We start from the raw sequence: 16,387 nt of genomic DNA, 5'->3' as shown, positions 1-16,387 counted from the left end.
CTATATCATCAGTTAATTCCTTATTGGCACACTTCTTTGGTTTCTGCAGAGAAGGATCTAGACTTATAATTTAGTTTTGACAGTTCTTTATTCACCGCCTGCTCCCACACTTTCCATCTGAAGTGTTATTTTTGGTCATGCCTTTATAAACCTGGTGTGGTTTTTCTTTTACTCACTGTTCACTCAACATTTTTTCATATTCACCTTGAGACTAAAGCACTTGCTGATGCTATTCTTTTCCCCCCTACCTAAACCTCATTCAACCTTTTCCAGAATTGTTTTCCAGTTCATCATTCCTTAGCTTTTCCTGTGAAATGAGAAGCCTCGGCAAGTACAACGCACATTCAAGGGTACACATACACACATACACATGCACACCACAGTGTCTCATACTATCTATGTTGTATTCTTGGATTTGAACTGTTTTTGAAACCTGTTCAGAAAATTTTTAAAAAACGATATTTCACGTCAACATTGTTTTGTAGGTGTGGATAGAATTTGGTCGCATTAAACTTCCTCAAGGCTATCACCCAAATGATGTGGAAAAGGAGTGGGGAAAATTGATCATTGCTATGTTAGAAAGAGAAAAGAGCTTACGGCCAGAAGTGGAAAGGTCAGTAAAGAGTGGGGTTTGGTATTGAAAACAATGATTTTTCTTTGTGTAATTCAGTATGGATTGTTAACTGAGTTGAATTACATTTCTGCCCCAGTTTCCATGATGCACAGTGACAACAGCATACCTGACATACGCATGCACTAGAATCAGTTTTTTTGTGAGACAAAAACAGAAATGTTGGAAAATCTCAGCAGGTCTGGCAGCATCTGTGGAGAGAAAGTAGAGTTTAATGTTTCAGGTGTAGTGCTGCTTCCTCCATTCTCTTGAAACGTCACTGTCCTACCTCAATGCAGTGGCAGTAAAAGCAACTGGATAACAGGAAGTGGGCACTGATTTTATTTTAAGCCTGTACACTAAAGTAGTTATTGAAAAATCATCTACTGTTTCCTGCCTTAAATGTTCGGTGTTAAAGACACCAATGCTTGTTAGAATTCTTGGTTCCACTAAATGGTCTGAAGGTATACAAACTAAATTTTCCAAGTTGAACTTGAATCGTTCATAGCTTAATAATTTAATATGCTATCTGTCAGAATTGCTCAAATGTGTTCGAAATGAAAATGCTTCTCTTTCTAGAATATGCTGCCTGTTCTTCTTTATAGCTTTTTTGGTGTATTTGTAACAGAAATTCTTGTTTAGTACTCTTAAGTATCTTGGCCTTGATACTGTGTTTACTTCTTTTGAGCTCTTTTCAACATTAATGACTTCATCAAAATGTGAAGAAGGATTTGTTCCCATTTTGAATTGAAGCCAGGAAGACAAATTGAGTTACAGATTCAAGTTTGCAAATTGCTGGGTATGCTGAAAACCCTGGCAGAGAATTAAAGTAGAAATCTGCCTTTGTGCAGAAATTTGCAAGAGAAAATAGTATCAGCAATTAAATATTAATATTGAAGTGAGATCAAAATATTCTGACTTATCTAATTGTGCTATTCAGATGTGAGAGACAAGAACCAAGTTTTTTCCTCAAGAAAGAAAGACTTGCATTTATGTAGCACCTTTCATAGCCTCAGGATGTGCTAAAACACTAACGAATTATGGGCCAAATTGATTGTATGTCTCCTTCAAAAGTCCGCATCTCTGAAAATATAGTATTTTGGGAGTACTGCACTGGAAATGCCAGCCTGAATTATCTGCCAATCCAAATCTGTCTTTGGATTGAGACGTGAGTCCACACCATTCTGACTGAGGTGAGGCTAGTGCTTTGGCTAACACACTGTCCTCTCAGCCTATCGTTTAAGTGCTGCATTGAAGTATCTTTATAGTAGTTTGAAGAACAAAATGTATGATACTGATCCAGAGGAACCAAATTATTAACAGGTTAGTTCCTTGGGTATTGAGAGTTAACTGTTCTGAGACTGCTTGTGTACAACAATTGTTCTCAGTGCCATAGGACTGAGGGATTGGCAAAACCGGTCTTGGTCCCAGTTTGGATGCTGAATTTGTTGGAAGTAAGCACTTTGGTGTGTGAGTTTGAGCAAGGTAGAGAGTATTAGATGCTGCGAATCCTCCATGGTGCCATTGTCCCTCACTGTGTAGATTTGCACATGATGATTGGTTATTTAGTGTTTTATTAATAAATTTGAGGTTGGATATTGAAGAAATCTATGAACCGTAATTCACCTGGATTTATTCTTTGATCTGCTGCGTTAATAAGCGGAACTGGAGACCATTTTATCTAAAAATAAACTGATGAATGAATAGATGACAGCCTGAGGCTGACTCTACCACTGTGAACTGGAAATTCTTCACTACTTTGTAAAGAGTGCAAGAAATTTAAACATTGTTGTACCTTGTCCCCAATACACAACAGCCAACCTGCATTCCTGTTACCAATATTCCAAGAAAACAAAAAAAATGAAGAGGCAGCACAGAGTATTGAATAATGAAACAAAAACAGAAATAGAGGGAGAAATTCAGTGCGTCTGGCAGCATCTGTGGAGAGAAAGCGGAGTCAACAATTCAAATCCAGCGATCCTTTCTGCTTTCTCTACACAGATGCCGCTATACCTGCTGAATTTCTCCAGCTATTTCTGTTTTTATTTCAGGTTTCCAGCATCCACAGCTCTTTGTTTTATTTATTGAATACTGCAGCCTTTTGATGTGGAATGAGTCTGATCAGAGTGGTGACGACTTTGTAATTGTTTTTCAACATTTAAACAAGTTGGGTTCAATTTTGAAATCATCAAAAATGGATCTAGTGGCATGCCAAGAGAAATTGTTGCTTTCTTTCATCGCTAAGGAAAATCTTCAGTTGATTTCATTGAACTGGAATGCACGTTTGGTGGTTTCTGATGTGGGTAGGGCAGTGAAAAGGAGTGTCTCAGATTTACTAATAAAACACTAAATGACACAACAAGTATGCATGCCCAGCAGCACATTCCTGATTGTTTGATCAGTGTATTAAGGTCTGAAGCAGTCTACAGGTGAGGTCTCGCTTGTACTTGTACTGGAGCGACCAGCTGCTGAGAGTGTTGCTTAGTACAAGGTGATCCAGAGCTGCAGAGGTTGCTCTGCTGTTCCGCTGCATTGATTGCAGAGGTGAGGTGGGGTCTTTGGGTTTGACAACTGGGTTGCTGCAGGTCATGTTGAAACTGAATGACCAGGCAATAGCCTTTGGTGGCAACAACTCCAACTCCCTGTGCAACAGCACCAGCAATAGCACCAGCTCTATTGAGAGCTTCTCACCTAGCAGCTCTGGAGGGAGAACCTTCATGAATTCTTGGACATCCTCCAGCAGTGACATGGATGTTAGCAGGTATGTTTATGTGTGCAGAGTGGGCACTTATGCAGTGTGCCTTCTGGATGTAATCGGTGCACTGTCTGGTCTGAAAGGTACTGGAAGCAATTCACTCGTAAATTTCAACAGGGATAGATGGTCCTGAATAAATATTTGCAGATTTGTAGGGGGGGGGGGGGCAGATGGGCAGATTGGGAGATGCTGGGACTAATTTAGTAAGTTCTTCCATAAATTCTAACAGGCATGTTGAATTAAATTGTCACCTCTTGTGGTGTAATAATCTGTGATTCTATTGCATTATATGTGACAGCTAAATAACTTCAATTATGAAGAGAATTTTATTAATCTGTTGTATCTGTTTCTGAGATGTGACTGAATATAGCGTAATAAATTCACTGAATGATGTAGCATGCTGGATTGAATGGTCTTCTTTGCTAAATCATACTATGTTTCTATGAATTCCCTTCTGTAGATCCCTGACTCCCATTGCACCACAGCTCCCCCACCAAAAACTTGCACTCTGATATTGGCTTTTGCATTCAATTTGCTTGAGTTTTAATGTCTATTGTCCCTGTACTGATTTTATTACTCTTTTTTAATCCCTGTGATCTCAATTATATCTTAATATTTGCCTAAGGTGGCCCTTGCTAAGGAACTGCACTTTGTTTGGAACAGCATTTCTTATAACAGCAGTAACTATTTTTTTAAAATGGAGCTGATAAAGTAGGAACACAGCATTGCACAAGCATGTTACAAAACAAAATTTGATATTGAAACACATAAGGAAATATTGGGATCTGGTAACTAAAAAGAGGGTCAAAGAGGTAGGTTAAGGGACTTCTTACAAAATGTTCAAATGACAGAGACGTTTAAGGGGGAATTCCAATACTATAAGCTCAAGCTTAAAGCGCAGACAAATGTTTGAGTGATTAAATTTGGGGAAGCTTAAGAAGTCCAATTTGGAGGAGCACAGCTATCACAGGGAGTTGTATAAATGGTGGAGATTACAGGGATAGGGAAGGGTGAGGCCATGGAGGACTTTGAACACAAGGTTGAGAAATTTGAAATTGAGTTGGTGTAAAGCAATGAGTGCCAGGGTGAAGGGTGAATGGACCTTGGTGTGAGTAGGACACAGGCAACAGAATTTTGGGTGGCTCAGATTTACGGAAGATAGAATGTTGAGTGCATTAGCATAATCAAATCCATAAATAATGGACGCATTGATGAGGCTTTCAGCTACTGATGAACTGAGGCAGGAGTGGAGTTGAGTAATTCTATAGAAATGGAAATGGGTGGTCTGGGTGATGACACAAATTTGTGAGGGAATTTGACATTTGTCATTGTCACATTATGACTTTGCTAAGAGTTGTTTTGAACATTTTGTGCTGGGATGGTAATTAGACTGGAGGGATCAAACCTGGATAAGATTGGTATGGATTTGGAAGCTGAGAGCTGGTTTTCTGAGGTGAGGATAGTTGATGACAGATGGGAAGAAGAGAGGGAAGTTCATGAAGAGAGAACTGCTGGCAATATCACCCACTATGGCAACTTGGTGGTGAAACTGGGTGACCAGCTCCCTGGAAAAAATAGGATTGAGGAACAGGAGATGGATCTTGTGAACAAAACCTGAAAGCGTATGAGGGGAGATTTAAAACAAAAAGTAGAATAAGATGTGAGTTGGGGGATCAGACAGCAGGAACCTAACAGAAAGTTTGATCTTGTCAGCTTAGGCAAGGAAGGGAACCAGCAGAGGCAGCTGATACAATCTCAATTTTGTTGTCAAAAAAATCCATGAGCTGCTCAGACCGGTACTTTGTGTCATTTGGATATCTCTTTCTGTACTTAAGATAGAGATATTTATTCATTTTCTATTTTTGTCTTTTTTTTATGATTGGAGCTGAGAACGTTCATGGTCGGATTGGCAGGTTTTCTGTCTTCCCTCAGCTTTCCCCTGTTACATAAAGCAATTAGATCCTCACAGTCAGTCATCATAGAAGAGAGTCACTTCGCTTTGGTCTGACTAGAGAAAAGTAAATGAATCACAACTGATTGGATTTTAGTCTGAATAACAGAGCATTATCAAAATCCAAGGAGGTCACTTTGGAAAATGCATAAATTGTTTATATCTCATCAGCTGCTGGTGTACATCTCTCCATTTTTGTTTCTGTTGAAGTCACTAAAAGTAGAAATCAAGCGAAATAACTAATGTGTAGCTGAATCAGTCATTTATTCGTTATTGCAGCACAATTGCAATTATCCCTGTTCTGATTGAGTCTTATTCTCACTTCTTTTCCTAAACAAAAATTCTCCCTCTAGACTTGAAATGCTGCAACAAATCGCCTGCAGACTTCAGTGTGACAATGTGGCATGTGAAGATAAACTGTTACGAGCGCGAAATTCATACCAACTTGTAAGTAACATGCTGTGCACTCTGTGTCAGATTTGATCTGGCAAACGGCAGGCTGTTTGATGTTAAATGCACGGGTTTTGGGTTTTATAACTGTTGTGTGTTAACAGCGTTTCTCCTTTTTCAAATGTCCAAATTGTTTCAGGATGCAAAGCGGATGGAATCAGGACTTCAGTTTCAGAATGAGACAGAGGTTGCAGGGTACCTTCTAGAATCTGAAAATCTCATCCGTCAACAGATTGTTGATGTCCAGATTCTAATCGATGGAAAGTATTATCAGGCAGACCAACTTGTTCAAAGGTAGGACCCTGGACCATGCTGACAAAATTGTAAAAATAATGATCATAAATAATCTTAGAATTAACTGAAATTAATCTTGAATGAAAATATGAACTGACAACTTCAAAAGGCCACATCTTTCGTCCATGTGGTTTTCAGTTGTTTATGATGTCAATGTTCTTTTTAAAATATTTTCTCCCCTCCATGCCTCTGTTTATTCGACAAAGTGCTGCTGCTCAATCCATTGTCCAAGAGCCCACGAGAAAGAAAGGAAGTGCTTGCATTTTTGGAATGGATTTCACGATGCCGACAAGAGCTTTACAACCAATGCAGTCCTTTTGAAACGTAGCCATTATTGGATTGTAGGATATCATTGTCTGGTGAAGATGAGCCAGTTGTTCTGATGCTGTAGTCAAGTGCCAGATTCATGATTGAACATCCAGCCAAGGATGCTGAATGGGAACAAGGGGGAGAAGCAGCCTCCCACATCCTCCCTTCCCCATCCCAATCCAGGGGTACTGAGGCAAATTGTAACGCCCCACTTGCTGCTGTCCAGCTGAGATCAGTTAACTCAAAGATCATGAAGTCAGCTTCCTGACCTCTGTTGGGCAAACTGGATCGATTAGTACTCTGCTGTTGATGATGACCACTGGTTTCTCAATTCCTACATTACTTTTATTTCAATGCAAGTTGCTTCAATTTCTCGAAGATAAAAATCTACACTATGTAAATTTGTCAAAACCAAAAGAACCATCGATGCTGTAGTCAGAGACAAGAATGAAAATTGCTGGAGAAGCTCAGTGGATTTGGCAGCATCAGTGGAGCGAAATCAAAGATAACATTTTGGGCCTTGTGACCTTCCTCAGAACCGTACATTTGTTGTTGGCTGGACCATATTAGATGAAGATTTACTTGGAGGGAAATAGCAGTGTGGAAATGCTTCAAAGGAGCTACTTCGTGATAAAATAATGATGCATCATGGAGGGATATTAGATCAGAGCATATGTGAGGAAAACAAAATACAAAAATACATGTTGAAGTGATTAAATAAAGTACATTGAATGAGAGCGGTCTGTCATGGAGCTGAACCACCAGAATAATGGATTGGATAGATTTTGTTGTAAATTCCACACCAACTTGATAATATTTGGAGGCTAAGTCACAGAGAGTTGTCCGCTCCATTCAGACATGTTCCAATAATGGCAAATATAGGAGCAAATAATGTAGAGTCATGGCAGGTGATCTTCTGAGATTGACTTCCAGATATGATGTTGGTTTGAGCACAAGGAAACCTTTTACCCTGAACTCAATTTAACTTGACTCGAAAGGATCCTGTAGTTTTACTTCATATTCGAGCAGAGATGTTCTACACAGTACCTTGTAGCAGGATATCTTGACTTAACTGACGTCATTGGAACAGAATGTTTGGTCATAATGGAATTGCTGTTAGTAGGAGCATGCTGTGCACAAATTGATTGTGTGAAGTTTCCCACAATACAACAGTGACAACATTTCAAAAATACTTCTTTGCTGAAAAACACTCTGGGACAAACTTGGGTTGTGAAAAGTGCCATATAAATGATAGTTTGTTACTTTCTGTTGGTCATCATTCATGCTGACAGTGATTGCAAAGGGTTAGGAAACATTTGTTTTCCCATAACTAGCATTTCTTTAATTGATGAACTCAATTAACTACAGTAATAAATATTATTTCTCTGTTGAAAATCTCCTTTAAAAATATAATTTACTTTACCTTTTAGAAGGCAGACAATTGGAAAAATTCAAATGTGAAATTAAATGAATGTAATATGACTTACTTTCTGTCCATAGAGTTGCAAAGCTGCGTGATGAGTTGATGTTGCTGAAGTCTGATTGTTCATCGCTATACAATAAAGGGCGCACCTTATCTTCAGAACAGACTCAGTTGATGATGGCTGGGCTAAATCAAAGCCTGAATCAGAGTTTCTCATCAGGTTTTTCCCAGAGTTTGACACCATCCTTGACTTCCAGTTTATCTCGGAGCTTGACACCAAGTTTGACCCATGGATTGACCCCAGTTCTCACGCCCAGCTTGCCTGCAACACTCTCCTCTGGCTTAAAACCCATTCTGGCACATGGCTTCATTCAAGGCTTTGTCCCCTGTATGGACCCAGATTCAATCCAGACAGTAAAACTGATGCAGATTAGGAAACCGTTGCTGAGGTCACAATTCATCGACCAGTCTCTGACAGAGGAGGAGATCAACATGAACTTTTTGCAGGACTTAATAAGCTGGGTGGAAGATATGCAGGTAAGTAGTGCAATAAAACATTGTATACTTTGGTTTCTTTTTGTCATCTTAATTTTTATGGCACTTTTATTTTATTTTCTTTGATAATATAAGGATCTTTCACCGGTGTGACTAGATTGTTGTTTGGCTTTCTCTGTAGATTCTAGTTTTGTTTTTCTTATTTCTCGTTTTCTGAGTTGGGGCTTTGATTATTAAATTTATTAGTTTCTGCTCCCTTGGAAGGTCTTCAATGCAATGCTGTTAGAACTTAATAGAGAACTTGTTTCAGTGGCTTCAACTGTACAAAATGAATTTCTCTGTTGGCCCCTGGTGCTAAATCATTCACCTGCAAGGCACTAAATTCAACAGGAGCAGGTGTTCTAGTCTGACTTCACGGAGAAACCTTTCTCAGTACAGTTTCAGGTAGCTGAAACCTTTTTTCCCTTCTAGGCAGCAGGAATTGTGATTTATTTATTAAAAAAACTAGAATTGACAGAAAGATGTGCATTGATATCTCACCACTTCACATGTCGGAACGCTGTCTAAAATCTGCGTCTGTACCACACTGTACCTTGGCTGCAGTGAGGCAGTGGGGTGAGAATTGTCAGTGGTGACCAAGCAAAAGGAGACCACTCACATCTGTTGGGCCAAAAGGCCTCTAGCTTTGCTGTGAATTGATTTTAATGGTATTGATTTAAGAGGTTTTCTATTTTTGTTTGTTAAATCCAGGTGCAGCTTGATCGTGCCGAGTGGGGCTCTGATTTACCGAGCATCGACAGTCACTTGGAAAATCACAAAAATGTCCACAGAGCAATTGAAGACTTTGAATCAAGCATCAAAGAAGCCAAATCTGCTGAGGTAATTAACCTGAAAATCAGCAGATAATTTTGAATCACTTGCAGTGAATTGGACTTTGTCGAGTTCAATATTTGTTCATTTCCTCCAAGTGTTTTAATAGCTGTGTTTTTGTTTTTGTCTCAACGAAGGATTATGGGACAAAGAGATGGGGAAAGCAGGGCAGGTGGGCGAAATTGGCTTAATTGGATAGCATGGTCAGAGGAACCTGATGGGCTGAATGGCATCCTTATGTACTGTACCATTTTATGATGTGATTCTGTGGTGTAGGAGTCTCTTCAGGTGATTAAGAAGTTTTGTTGGTGTACCTCATCAGCATTAGGTATTGTGCCACCTTATTAAAAAAAATCTCACTATTTGTACCGAGCCTGGCTCCCATTTGGAAGTGCAGTTTAATATTTTCATTTTGTTTTCTGAGTTGGAGCTTTTTTTTTGTCATTCCATTCACATTTTGATTGATAATTATAATTTGAGTTGGTGTTTGATTTATTGTTGGCACATGTACTGAGATACACTGAAAAGTGTTGTTTTGAGCATTATGCAGCAGATTGTACCATACAAAGTGCATCAGGGTAGCAGAACAGAGTGCCAGATATAATGTTAGAGCTGCAGAGAAGGTGCATCTCTCAGAAATAAAACCAGGTAATCTTTAACAGGCTGGGGCCATTTTTCTGTCGAAAGGAAAAGACTGATGGCTCAGTAGCAGTTATAAAAGGGTTTGGCAGATTGGAGAGACATGTTTCTACTTGTTGTGAAGCTCAAAACTGGGAATATCATCAATATAAGATCATAACTAATACATCCAAGAAGGAAGTCAGCAGAAACCTGTGCACACAAACAATTATTGCTAAGTGGAATCTCACTGTCACTTTATAGTTGAGGAGAATGCCGCAGATCTATTTGAAGGGAAGCTGGATAAACATGTGAGGGATCAAGGAATCAGGGTAGGTTCAATTGATTAGGATCGGAGATGCTTGTTGTGCGTCATAAATAGTGGCATGGAGCAATCGAGCCTGTGCCACACATTCTAGGTATTACTATGTTGCTTTCCAACTTTACCTGAGCTTGATGACTAACTCCTTGTTTCTAGTTAAAAATCACACAACACCAGGTTATAGTCCAACAGGTTTAATTGGAAGCACACTAGCTTTCGGAGTGACGCTCCTTCATCAGGTGATTGTGGAGAGCTCGATCGTAACACAGAATTTATAGCAAAAATTTGCAGTGTGATGTAACTGAAATTATACATTAGAATACAGTGATACTTTCACTTCTTTCATGTGTAAATCACAAAACCTTTTTTTTTAAAGTTGCATTCTCGGGTTAGCTGTTAACAATGGTGATAGCTAGACAATATGTTGAAGGTGTTAGCCCCCTGTGTTCTCTGTCTATGACCTGATGTTTAGATTGATTCCAATCTAAAAAATGAAATAACAGAGTTTTACATAAATTCATGCAGTTTTTTGAGCTCAGAGTTCGACATGTGGGTCTTTGTCTGTCTGTGTGTGTGTCTGTCTGGGGTGGGGGTGTACCCCAGACAGACACACACACAGACAGACAAAGACCCACATGCACACATATATATTGTGTGTGGTGAATTTTTTTGGTACTTTCAGAGTTACATTGCACTTTGCTCAAAAACCACACAATCACCTGATGAAGGAGCGTCGCTCCGAAAGCTAGTGTGCTTCCAATTAAACCTGTTGGACTATAACCTGGTGTTGTGTGATTTTTAACTTTGTACACCCCAGTCCAAAACCGGCATCTCCGAATCATCCTTGTTTCTGAGCTGACATACTTGCAGCTAAATGGAAGAAAGGATCCGCAGACTGGTCTCCAACCTATGCTCATCCATTCGCTTTCATAGAGGTGTGATTCTTCATCTACCATAATACCATGGGGTTGGAGTAGTCTGGACGTCATCTCCGAAATATCTTTGATGTATGGTAGTGTGGTTAGAGTTTTTGTAGACACATAGTAGACACAACATGCCCAGAAACTCTAGCCACACTACCATATGTCAAAGACATCTTTGAGATGACAGCAAGACTACTCCGATCCCCTTGGCATCATGGTAGTTCACAAACCTACCAACACATTGAAATAGCTACTGATGAACCTAAAGGACACTATACCAACAACCAGCAAAACGAATGTCATTTACAAGATGCTCTTCAAGGACTGTAACGAACACTACCTCAGACAGACAGGCAGAAAACTAGCCATCAGGATACACAGACACCAACTAGCCACCAAAAGACATGATCCACTATCATAGTATCTTTACATATAGACAAAGAAGGCCACCATTTCGACTGGGACAACACATCCACCCTCGGATAGGCTAAACAGAGAAATGTACGGGAATTCCTAGAGGCCTGGCATTCAAACCGAAACTCCATCAATAAGCACATCGATTTGGACCCCATTTACAAACATCTGAGAAAAAGAACCAGCAATGATATCTCCCATGTTAACAGACCAAGAGACACAAATAGAAAGCAGGACAGAATACCAGTGTTTCAATGAGGCTCACTGATGATGTTACCTAGCATGGTGACAAAATGTCAGAAAACAAACCTTCCACCTCAGCGAGCAAACTTACAACCAGAGGGAGAGCTGTAAACCATTCAGTCTGTCTTTCACATAGGTCATGGCTGATTTGTGTCTTAACCCCATTTGCTGACCTTGTGGCCATAATCTTTAATGCCAAACAAAAACTGATCAAAAGCAGAATTGACTGAAGAAACTCAGCATGTTTGATACCATCAGTGGGGAGAAAACAGAGTTAACATTTCAACCCCAGTGACCGGTTCGAGTTCTGAAGAAGGGTTGCTGGTCTCAAAACGTTAACTCTGTTTTCTCTCCACAAGTGCTGAGTTTCTCTAGCAATTTCTGTTTCTGTGTTTTTCAAATCTCCAGTATCTGCGGTTTTTTGTTTATTACCCGTTATAAAGACTGATCAACCTCTGTTTTGTTATTTGACATCGTTCTCTTTGTGAAGGACTGCACTCTGTTGCCACCCCTGAATGACTAACTATAATTCAAGATGATGTGCTCTTGTTCTGGACTCTCCAAACAGGAAATAGTTGTTCTCCTATCTAATGTATCAGTTCCTTTAATCACCCTAAGTATCTGAATTAGGCCATCTGTTAACATTCTGTATGCAGAGAATACAAGCTTGGTCTTTGCAATGTGTTCTCATTATGTCAACCATTTAGACATGATATTATTCTGGTAAATGTGCTTTCTCACTATCCAGCACCAATGTGAATAGCACAGTCATTTCAGATATGGTTTTACCTGCAATGTAACAGTACCATTTCTATTCCACTCCTCTTAAAATATACGCTAGCATTCTGTTAGCAATTTCAATTATATGTTCTACCTGTCTATTTAATGATGGAGAATTTGGTCAGAGGATGATTTTGTTTTGATCTGATTTGATTTTTTTAATTGTCCCATGTATCGAGACACAGTGAAAAGTATTGTTTGCATTCTAACCAGGCAAATCATACCTTGCATAAGTACATAAGGGTAATAGAACAGAATGCAGAATATAGTGTTACAGCTAGAGAGAAGGTGCAGAGAAAGATCAACTCGAATATTGAAGGAGGTGGAAGTAGAGACATTAGTATGCTTTCTTGACTGATGAAGTGGAGTCTTTCGTTGAGGACACCTCATTCTCAGTGAAATGTACTTTTCATTTGCTAAATTAAATCTCATTTGTTTTTCTGTTATAACATGAAGATGTTTTTATTTAAATAGGGACAGATGACCCCATCACTAAGTGAAAGTTATTCAGAGAAGTTGAGCATGCTGGAGAGTCAGTACATCAAGCTTTTGGTGAGATCTTGTTGCTACTTCCTTCTCCAAACCTGTTGAGATGTTACAGTTGTATTCGGGATAACTCATTTTAATTGCACATTTAATTTTTCATTTTCTATTCAAAAATCTGAAGGCTTCTTCCCGGAATCGAGCCTCTCACCTTGACGACCTGCAAAATTTTGTGACCAAAGCCACTAATGAGCTCATCTGGCTGAATGAGAAGGAGGAGGAGGAAGTGGCTTATGACTGGAGTGACAGGAACTCCAGCATGTTGAGAAAGAAGGAATACCATGCTGTATGTAACAGTTGTGGATTAAACTCCTAGCTCACGGTTATGTTTGTAGCACATGGTAGAAAGAAAGGTGGTAAATAATCCTTAATCAGTCTTGTGTAAAAGTAATAGAAGGAGGTCACAAAATACTCCTTCACCAGTTAAGTTATTTTGAAGTGTAGTCACTGTCCTAATGTAGATATACAGCTGCCAATTAACACAGAATAAGATCCCAAATACTGCAATTTGTTATTAGTACTGGGATAAATGTGAGCCAGGATGCTGGAAAGATCTCCTTTCAATGTAATGCCATGGACTTATTTTTATGTTCACTTCTGAGAGCGGATAGTGCTTTATTTTGATGTCCCTTTTGAAAGGTGACCACCCTGACATTGCAGTACTCCCTCTGGAGTAAGATTTCATCCCACAATTTTGCTGTAAAAGTACTGCCCTCTGAATTGATAACTTCCAACGAGTGAAAATAGAATTGGCTAACTGTAAGCCAATGTCCACTGTCATACAAATGTTTAAGGGGAGGGTTTTCCCTTCCGGCTTCAGTTTCTAGATTCTGAGATTTTGTTTTCTTCCGGTTTGTGACAGGAATTGATGCGACAGCTGGAAGATAAGGACATCCTCATGAGATCAGTGCAGGACATGGCAGATCAGCTGCTCCTAAGTCGTCATCCTGCTCGATCCACCATCGAGGTAATTGTAATAACTTACTCCAGTGTGGTCTGCTTGCCAGGTTCCAGCCAGCCTGTTTGTTCTGCTGCATTATGGGTGAAGCTGGGTAATGGTGTCTGCTTTAATCCCTTTCAGAGGTAAGACTGGAGTTCTCATGTTTTTTTTCAGGCTTTCAAAGCAGCCATGCAAACACAGTGGAGTTGGATCCTGCAGCTCTGCTCCTGCGTTGAAAGACATCTGAAAGAAAACACAGCTTACTTCGAGGTATATGTTCTATCCACGTTGGTAGAAAACTCTTTTTGTAGAATGCTGTGCGTGGCCTGTCTTACTGAACTCATGCTTTTTCTTTTCTTGTGTCATGTCTAGTTTTACAATGATGCCAAAGAATCCATGGATTATTTGAGGAACCTGCAGGATACAATAAAGAGGAAGTACAGTTGTGACAAGTCCAGCAGCCTAGTGAGACTGGAGGACCTGGTTCAGGATTCCATGGTAAAATTCTCACTGGTGCAGGGCAGCAGGGTTTAAAATACAGAAATAGGAATTGATGGAGAAAGGATTACCCCAGCCGGTTTTTAAAATTGAATTCATGTCTAATGAAGAGTGCTTCAGAATGAATGCATTAGCAGGCATAAACAAATAGCGTTCCAATATGGGGTGGTCCCAGATGTTATGAGAACTCTAAAAAGACAAGATAATGCTGTCCATGACAAGTAGTTTCACCACCTTCAGAATGGAGGATCCAGAGGGCACAACCTGTATTCAACTGGGATTAATTCAAAACTACTCTGCAGGTGACAGTATTTCATTGAACAAGTGGCCAACTGTGGAACATGCGCCAAGGGGAAAAAGGTGAACCCATTAATGTGAATTCATTCAAGTGAAAACTAGTTTGATTTCTTACACTCTGCAACTTAAGTTGCTGAAAGTAATTTTGAGATATAGCTATGAGATCCACATTTAGGAGAATCAGCTCAGTTTGGACCAGTGGTTTGCAAAGCTCTCTGTCTCTGGGTCCACGTTTCTCCTCAGCTCATGTCTGGGTCTTTTGTAGACTTATTGACAAAGATTGGTCACTATGACTACAATAACCATATTATCACTATATCAAGTGAGTTTTAGAATAGGAGAAAGTAAACCAGATGGCCTGCAGACTTCTTTGCCTATCACTTCCTATGTTTCTGAAATAGATCCTTACTGATTTCGAGTGAGGAACAGGGTTACAGCAAATACATGTTCCACCAGAAGTTGTAGACTTAAGCATTGAAGTAAGAGGCTTGTGTTTTAAAAATGGCAAGTAAGAGTTTGATCATCCTCTCGATTTGTCTGAGCTATTTTAAAATAATGGTTTGTATTGTGAGCTTATATATTGAATAATGAATAAACTGTAAAATCCTTTGATTGCCCTGTTTAATTTGCTACATAGATGAATAAACAAGCTGCTCCAAAGCTGCTTATGTTAACTTAAATCCTATTTCTTAAGTTTTGTTTGAGAGTATTGAAGAAACACACTAGTGCAACCCTGCAACTCCCTCTACTTTTGGTGAAATACCCTTGCATGATAAACTCTATCGCTTCAGGGTTTCCCACATCTGCTTTCTGTAACTGAACAATAAGGACTTCCTTTATGGTTGAAGACTTGCTATTCCCAGTGCGTGCAGCATTCAATGTTTGAAGGAAACTGCGCTCATGTCATGTGCTTGCATGTACTGTATTCCCATACGTGCCACATGGTCAGGCTTTTGCCACAAGGCGTGTAGTGTACAATCTATCAGCTCAATTGTGCAGTCCAGGCATCCCTTGTTTTAGTACAAAGCCTAGAGAAAGCACTTAACCAATGTTTGCACTGTCAAGTATAGGCTGTACAAACTGGTACAGGCAAATATGTAAGGTGTCAATTGGAATTGGTCCAACTAGTTTGAAGAATATTTCTACTCTTTTTAATGTATTTTAGGATGAGAAGGAACAACTTCTCCAGTACAGGAGCAACGTAGCAGGCCTTGTGAGTCGGGCGAAGAGCATTGTGCAACTCAAACCCAGGAATCCTGAAAATCCCACAAGGATCTCCATCCCCATCAAAGCCATCTGTGACTACAAACAAATTGAGGTTTGCAATCAAGTACTCAGTGAGCTGTTTTATTTAAATCTAGAAACCATAAGTATGAAATAGCCACCAAAACACCGAACAGGATTTTCAGAGGAAACCTCTTTCCACAGAAAGTGGTGAACTAGATAAAAGAAAGGAAGGCATCGAAGGCTATACTGGTAAAGGTGAAGGAGGGTGGGAGGAGCTGATGTGATGAAAAAGCAGCAGCCTGGGCCAGTTGGACTGAATGGCCTGTTTCTGTGCTGGAAGAACCATATCATTTTTAAAATGGCTATTAGGGATAGGTAGCTTAGTGCAGGGGTTATAGTGTTAAAGTGATAATATCACCATTTAG

At 39.6% G+C, this 16,387-nt stretch overlaps 1 protein-coding gene across 6 annotated transcripts in view; it reads left to right on the top strand.

The window, feature by feature from the left end:
- Nucleotides 1–16,387, top strand: part of dst (dystonin) — a 642,458-nt gene that overhangs the window by 293,309 nt on the left and 332,762 nt on the right. For all 6 annotated transcript variants that reach the window (XM_043681258.1, XM_043681269.1, XM_043681284.1 and 3 more), the window contains 11 exons: nucleotides 486–613; nucleotides 5,670–5,763; nucleotides 5,906–6,060; nucleotides 7,870–8,329; nucleotides 9,038–9,166; nucleotides 12,932–13,009; nucleotides 13,125–13,286; nucleotides 13,863–13,967; nucleotides 14,115–14,210; nucleotides 14,313–14,438; nucleotides 15,901–16,053. In XM_043681258.1, the coding sequence (XP_043537193.1) occupies nucleotides 486–613; nucleotides 5,670–5,763; nucleotides 5,906–6,060; nucleotides 7,870–8,329; nucleotides 9,038–9,166; nucleotides 12,932–13,009; nucleotides 13,125–13,286; nucleotides 13,863–13,967; nucleotides 14,115–14,210; nucleotides 14,313–14,438; nucleotides 15,901–16,053 (1,686 nt within the window). The remainder of the gene's footprint in view (nucleotides 1–485; nucleotides 614–5,669; nucleotides 5,764–5,905; nucleotides 6,061–7,869; nucleotides 8,330–9,037; nucleotides 9,167–12,931; nucleotides 13,010–13,124; nucleotides 13,287–13,862; nucleotides 13,968–14,114; nucleotides 14,211–14,312; nucleotides 14,439–15,900; nucleotides 16,054–16,387) is intronic.

Source organism: Chiloscyllium plagiosum, chromosome 3, assembly GCF_004010195.1.
Source record: "Chiloscyllium plagiosum isolate BGI_BamShark_2017 chromosome 3, ASM401019v2, whole genome shotgun sequence".
NCBI lineage: Eukaryota > Metazoa > Chordata > Chondrichthyes > Orectolobiformes > Hemiscylliidae > Chiloscyllium > Chiloscyllium plagiosum.
This window is presented reverse-complemented; position numbering and strand designations above follow the sequence as displayed.